Raw genomic sequence first — 7,679 nt, 5'->3', positions numbered from 1 at the left:
CTGATCGAACAAGATACTAGAAGTTAGAAAATCGTAGCATTATTTCGACTACTTATCGTGTACACAGACACAAAAAAATAAAAAAAAATAAAAAAAAATAAAAAAAAAATAAAAAAACACACATCATTGTAAAATCAATACATTCATCGTTCCACTACAAGAAATACTAAAAAAAAACACACATCATTGTAAAATCAATACATTCATCGTTCCACTCAGAATCTAAAAGGAAATGTTTATAAACAGTTCAAATAGTCGAAATATTTTTATAATTGTATCGTGTATAGAAAATGAAAAAAGGAAAATTTGTTGAAAATTCAAGTATATACTATCTACGGTTAATGGTTATTCATTTTTTAATCACAACAAATATCAAAAAATTAATTTTGTCGAGTACTAGTTTTCGTAAAATTTCCCGTTAATTTCATTTTGAATTCCCAGGTATTTTGAAAAATACCGATCAAATCAAATTTTCTACCAGAAACCCACCCATAAAGTTGAAAAATGAAGCATTTTTACTGATCCAAAAGTGGACGAGTGATGACAAACATAACAAAAAACACACAGACTGAGAGACACCATTATAAAATCAATACAATCATCCGCTCAGAACCTAAAATCAATGTAAAAGTAACTACTTAAATAAATTAAGTAACTTGATAACTAGTTAGATATGAAAATATATTTACGAAAATATAAGAGTAAAACTTAGTTTATATAAATAATATTAAACTTATAATAATATTATATATTATATTATACGACATAAACTTTTGAAATTTTGAGTTATATTTGATCTTTTGACCTCAATATTTTGTACATTTTTAATTTATGTTGAACATTTTATTTAATTAAATGCATCAGAAGTATGGTATACCTAATGTTAATTTCAACTATATTATAATACAATAGTATACATTACAATTTACAGCGCTGACGCATATTATACTCAGACTAAAAATTAATACACATCCCATTTTTTAGCTGTAGCAGAAAACTTCATAATCCCTAAATAAGTAATTATTATAACGTAAATAGTGTAGCAAATAATAAGAAATGTAAATTAGTAGGTACCAATTGACCGATGTTCGGTCATATATATATATATATCGGTAATATAAATAAAAAATATATATATTTGTTATTCAATTTTCTGTAGTATCTAATTGATATATACAATCATAATATAGGAGGGATTTCTATTTTGAGTTTAAAAATATTTATTTTTGTTGTAAATTGTAAAACTAAAAAGTAAACTTTACTCACATCTAATAAAGTTTAATGTATATAAGTGTATAATATAAATATATATTTTTCCGAAATGTTTTGGAATAAATATATTATGATATAGAATAAATAGTTTATAAACTCTAATAACTAGTTCTAAGTTAAATCTAAGGGAGAAAAATCATTTTTGTCCACTCAGAGTTTTTCAAGTTTAAATAGTTTTATTTGGTAAAATATGCATGCAATATTATAAGATATGATGAATACAAACAGAAAAATATACCACATAAAAAGTATGATCATAACGTTTAGAAATGGAATTTTAAATCAACTTTTCAAAGAAATATTCGATTGAATTTCACGATTGTCACGATTTCGTTAAAGACGTGAAAACGTATTAATCGACTTAAACTCTATAAACACACACACACACACACACACACACACATACACCCACACAAATTATTTAGAACGAGTAGGTAATGAGTGAATTATTATTATTATACGTTAATATGCACGTTTCGCGTAAGCCAGACGTTTCGTTGTTGTATAAACTGATTTTAATCGAAACGGTGTCGGTGCTTTGTGAATTTATATCGCAGGACCCGGAGGAGAAGGAGACGGCGGACAGTCGGAGCATCATCAGCAGCAGCAGCAGCAGCAGGACAATGAACACCGTCCTGCGGCCGACGCGCAACAGCTGGACATACCCAAACCGCCGGCACGCCGCCTGTCGCGCAGCACAATGTCACTGAAGATTGCACCTGATATACCGCCAAAACCGCCGAAATTCCAGTTTTTCCCATCGTCCCCGACCGCCGTGTGCCTGACCATGCCCATGACCCCGATCGCCGACCCGACCATACCAAATGGGTTCTCGCCGCAACTTTACCAGGCGTACACGTCAAATAAAGCCACCGATTTTTTCTTCAAACAGCTCGACGGTAAACGTATTATTGATTTCAATTATAATATATTAATATTACTATCCCGTGATTTTTAATTGATATTCTGGTGTCGTGGGTGCGAATTAACGGGCCATTAAACGGGTGTGGTAATCGTTGATAATAATCAACGACCTGCAGGCGTTGCGTAACAAACGTAATAATGAAGAACCGTAAAAGTTCGAAATTAGGTTACATCGGGCCGAGTTAGGTCAAACGTCGATAAAGAGTTATGCGGAAAATATACATCGAAGAATGTGAAATGCCAATAAGGCATTTCATTCTACGTATATAGCTGTCTAAACATAGCAATTTATAATAATGTACCCACATATCATGAATATATATAATTTAATACAAAGGACTTACAGTGTGGGGGCAGTACTCGCCTTTTTGGAGAGAACTTATCCCGAATTCATTTTTTTTTTTAGCTCTGAATACCACTAGTCGTAATAGCCATTGCGGTAGGTAGCAGTTATAATATTGTGATCGTATTATTTCTATTTTCTACTAAATAAAAAAACACGATTACCTGCCAACTATAAATTACGAATTGAAGCGTTTAACACATTATTAATAAAAAAAAAAAAAATACCTAACGGTACTGACATTTTTTGTGCCCCGCTAACTATAAAAAAAATGTGCGAAAAAAAATGTTTAGTGGTATTTATAATTTCATTAACAACCGTTTATTTGTTAAATTATAGATATTTACAACGTTATTAAATTCCAAGTCTACAATAAAATAAGATGAAATGTCCTGTTTTTTCAATAATTATAGGTTTATATGATAAGTAGATTCATGGCTATATAAATCGTTATGAAAAAAGCTGGTTGCATTAAACATTTTAAAATTTCATCATTTTAAATTAAACAAATTTGTATTTGCATTAAATTTCTATTTTCTATGATTGAGTTTGAATTTTAATAGCGGGTTGTACAAATTGTTTATGCATCTTCATAATCGGAGACAGTGGGTATAAAAAGTGTACATTACCAAAAGTTCGAAAATAATTCGCTGCCTTATAGTAAAAGGTAAATTGTTTAATACAGTGGTGGTGTATTTTTATATAAAATAAAATAACATATACCTAATAACTTCTCGATGGAAATTTTTCAGAAATGCAATATAATTTTAAATACCTATGAAATATAAAATATTTAATATATTTAACTTTCGTCAATATTGTACCATGCGCCTGAAACTCGGTGACCATATTAAAATTCACAACATAAATCCAATATATTTTCTTTTGATTTTATATCTATTTTTAAATATAATGCTATATTATAGATATTCATTTTTCAATTTCATCGGAAAACTAAAACACAATATACATCATACTAAAATAAATGTCCGTTACTCATATTATGTTAGCATTCAATAACTTGTTACTACCAACTTTAAACATTTAAAATAAATATCATACAATAGGCAACAATTTTAATTTTCATTGAAATATGTTTTACAAAAATGATTTTAAGTCTTATCCTCCAAAAACACCGTATTTTGAATATATTTAAACATTGACTAATCCATAGTCATAATTTAAATTTCATAGCTTTAGACGCTTAATTTTATTTACTGTCTTATACTTGACTAATCCTTACTATAAGTCCTTAGGTACCCCTTTTATCTTTTACTTTTATTATCCAGGTTTTATTTTTATTATATATTTTATAATATATACAAAAATACGTAGGTACTATATTATATAGTTTGACTAAATTTGTTTCAATTAAAAATATATATAATAAGTAATAACCGTAAAACTATGATAATAATTAAAATATGATAATAATAATACAGTAGTATAATTAAAACATGTCGTGTTAATTAACCAGTGTATCTACTAGTAGGTGCTCCTTAAAAAAAATATAAGTACTTTTAAGTTATAATCATATTGAACATGAATAACAACTAATAAATTAAATGTACCTACTAATTGTTTTTAATTTTAAAAAGGATTCAAAGATATCGTCTCCACGGCCAAATCGAGATTAAGCTTTGGTGAACGAGCCGTTTTCTGGATGTATGACAAAATCAGAGAATGGTCTAGAAAGTGGCTTACTCATTTCTTCCTACTCTTCATTGCTGCCGGTTATTGCGCAGCTGGAGCGCTAATATTTCAAGCAGTCGAAGGGTCGAAAGACCAAAACATAGTTCCCAGAGAAAGAGAACAGTTGATTATAAATCTTGCCAATGTAAGTATTGATTCATCAATAAATGTATAATAAACTATATGTCTACACAGTTATACTTAAAAGTTATAATTTATCAAGATATCACAGTTAATCGTGATTAAATGAATTATTTCAATGCAATTTTAATCATTATTTCAATATAAATAATGTTTATGTATATATTTTAATATTTTTCTACAATATGATAGGTATGTACCTTAAATTAAATACAACAATACAAAAATCATTTGGACTTCATAATTATAATATTTTCTTTTTGACCAACATAGTATTGTCCTGATAATCTGATGTCTTAGCTGTAGCACGTGAACATCAAATTTATATTTTGTTCTTGCGTGTCATTTTAATTACCGTCATAAAGATAACACAAATTTCTGGTAGGAGCCCACTCAGAACAGTATGAAATATTTATAAAATCTAAAAACTAATTCACGTATAATATTGTTGCTTATGAAATGTAAATTTAAATACAGTACTTATATAGTTAAAATTAAAATTATAATATAATATAATTTTTTTAATCAATTATTCGTGTATGTCAAACCGACAACATACAAGAAGTGTATAGAGAAAACTAACAAATTAACTTAGGGAAATTCACATTAAAATTATAAATCAACCATAAAAAATAGTTCGTTCAATAAATTTATCGAATTTATATCAATTTCAAAAATACAATACCACAGGTATACCACATTATGTTTATATATTTATCTATATAGTAGGTATACATAAACTCAAATAAAACACATACAATTCAAATATAATAGTTACATACAGTCGACTCTCGATAATTCAAACCTTCGATAATTCGAAACCTTCGGTAATTCGAAGTAAATACTCGGTTCCTTGAAAATCACGCGGTAATTCGAACAAAAACAATGCATTTAAGTACTCTGGGAAATTCGAAATTAAATTTTGGGAAAACTGGCCACTAAGACTTGACGATTCGAAGTATCATTCATTAAATGCTCGGAAATTCGAAGTATATTCACCAAATGTATTTTATCTGTATTCTTATAATCTTTTTATTAATAATTTACTATACAATCGTGTAGAAATTTAGATTATTATTGTCGACAATATTAACAAATCGAACTTTATGAATGTATTAATAACAGATTATTATGTATTACTCAAACAAATTAATTACAAAGTAGGTAAGACAATTAATTAAATAACTGTATATACAATTTTAAGAAGAAATTGTTTTTAAAATTCCACTTACTATTTCCCTAGGTATTATTGTGACTAGGTATACTGCTTTCTGATACCATCAACGAGTTAACATAAGTAATAATATTACAACTCTGAATGATAAATATGCCATAACAGGCTAAAATGAATTCTATTTAGAAAAATATATTAAAAATAATTTAAATAGGGAATTACATAAAACGTAACATTACATATATAAGTATATGAAATACTTTCTGAAACACTGAAACCAATACTTTGAAAATACATTATAAAAACTAAAATCTTTTTTTTTTTTAAATGTCTCTTAACTATTTAGTGTTTATTTAAAATACAATTAATCAAATTTTGTTTTGTTATTGATTTTAGCTAATGGAGAAAATTGTAAAAAAAAATGACTCAATATTTATAGAAACCAGAAATCTCATTCAAAAATACGAGTCTTTTTATGTACAGAACAACAAGCCAGAATGGAATTATTTAAACGCCGTATTTTATTGTGGCACAGTGTTCACGACCATAGGTAAGTTCAAATAATACAGAAGTATAGACTATAGGACACAAATATTATTCTGTATGCTTAAGTCATTCGACATAGTGCCATTGATATAATATGTTCTGAATTGTTCCCGGTTCATTTTGAGAACGTTGTTGCATCTACAACTAGGTAATAAACTACATAACCTATTACGCAAAACATTTTGCGTTAAACCTATAATTATCCATTAAATACCTAGTACCTACCGGCTACCATAATGCCTTATATGACATGCATCAAATACTTTTCATACTATTTCACACATGAAATACATCTAGACTCATTTGTGATTAGTGATTACTGAAAACAAACAATTTCGTAAAATCATAAATTCGCTCTTTTGAATTGTATAACATATTATCATAATCTTATTAAAATGTGTTCATAGAATGTGAGTGCAGTTAAAATGACTCCAAAGCAACCGTTATTATAAAGGCAGCGGAAAATTGTAAAATTAGATTTTCTAAATTATGATTTCTAAATTAGTAAATAAATCATAATTCATAACGAGTTCTTAAAAATTATAAAATACCTTAATTGAGAATAAATAACATTTATTATACACAAACAAAAACAAAATAGTTATCTGGTCATATAAAATAAATTGTGTAAGGTCGTTTGTTTCTTGCTTAATAAATAAAAATATATTGTCATTTATCAACTATCAGTACTAAACATACAAATAAATACTTAATATTATCAAACTTCAATCGATATTCCAAGTGAAAACATGAAATAACTATAATCTACTTATTTTCTACTAAGCATTTATTTATTTACAACCACTATAATGCTGTATTCAGAACTATATATTTTATTTAGAACTATAGATATGTCATTATCAAAATAATATTGATGGTAGTTACTAGTTATCATAATAAATTTTAAATTGCACTTGGCAATGCACTTCAAAAATGCATTAAACAAACTTAAGCAAAAAGAAAAATGGAACAAGAATCCTTTGAAAACCAAAATAAAACAAATACTTTTACTTATATTTATCTCTGTTTTTAAAATAATTTAATAATTTAATGTGTAATTAAATGTTTCATATATTCCATTGCTATCCATTATCGATGATTACAATTATTGTTCTTATTGGCCATTGGTTTTTGGTGCTGAACAATAGATAATACGTATTTGATTCGACAATAAAAATATTATATTACCTACATTAAAAACAATTTATTTTCCTATATTTAATTTTCCAATAATTTCCCATGGTAGATATATAATATTTTATAGATACTATTCAATACAGCAAAGTAGTTCATTCAAATTTCAAATACTATATAAGGCTTTGCTATATTAGAATATTTGAATATGTGTTAAATAAAGTCAAACACGATCACATTTAAAAAAATTAATATGGATATTTAATCGATTTTAATCGCATAATATGTAAAGGTCTAAAATGATTTATGTTTTAAAATAACATTCAAAAATTATCAACACTTCTTGTATCTTAGCAATATTATAATATACTAATAGGTACCTATAGATACCTATAGGTATTAGGTAGCATAGGCTATAATATTAAGTCGCATTCTACGTCCTTTCGTTTTTAT

The 7,679-nt window shown here is 27.0% G+C and overlaps 1 protein-coding gene across 1 annotated transcript in view; it reads left to right on the top strand.

Annotated features, from left to right (window-relative positions):
* Positions 1-6,570, top strand: part of LOC107882620 — a 39,519-nt gene extending 32,949 nt beyond the window's left edge. Inside the window, exons 2-4 of the mRNA XM_016801221.2 lie at positions 1,830-2,171; positions 4,138-4,376; positions 5,943-6,570. Coding sequence (XP_016656710.1) covers positions 1,830-2,171; positions 4,138-4,376; positions 5,943-6,110 — 749 coding nt within the window. The 3' untranslated portion in view covers positions 6,111-6,570. The remainder of the gene's footprint in view (positions 1-1,829; positions 2,172-4,137; positions 4,377-5,942) is intronic.
* Positions 6,571-7,679: the final 1,109 nt, after the last annotated feature.

This window comes from Acyrthosiphon pisum, chromosome A1 (assembly GCF_005508785.2).
Source record: "Acyrthosiphon pisum isolate AL4f chromosome A1, pea_aphid_22Mar2018_4r6ur, whole genome shotgun sequence".
Taxonomy (NCBI): domain Eukaryota; kingdom Metazoa; phylum Arthropoda; class Insecta; order Hemiptera; family Aphididae; genus Acyrthosiphon; species Acyrthosiphon pisum.
The sequence above is the reverse complement of the archived record's forward strand: the minus strand, read 5'-3'. Positions and strand labels throughout refer to the sequence as shown.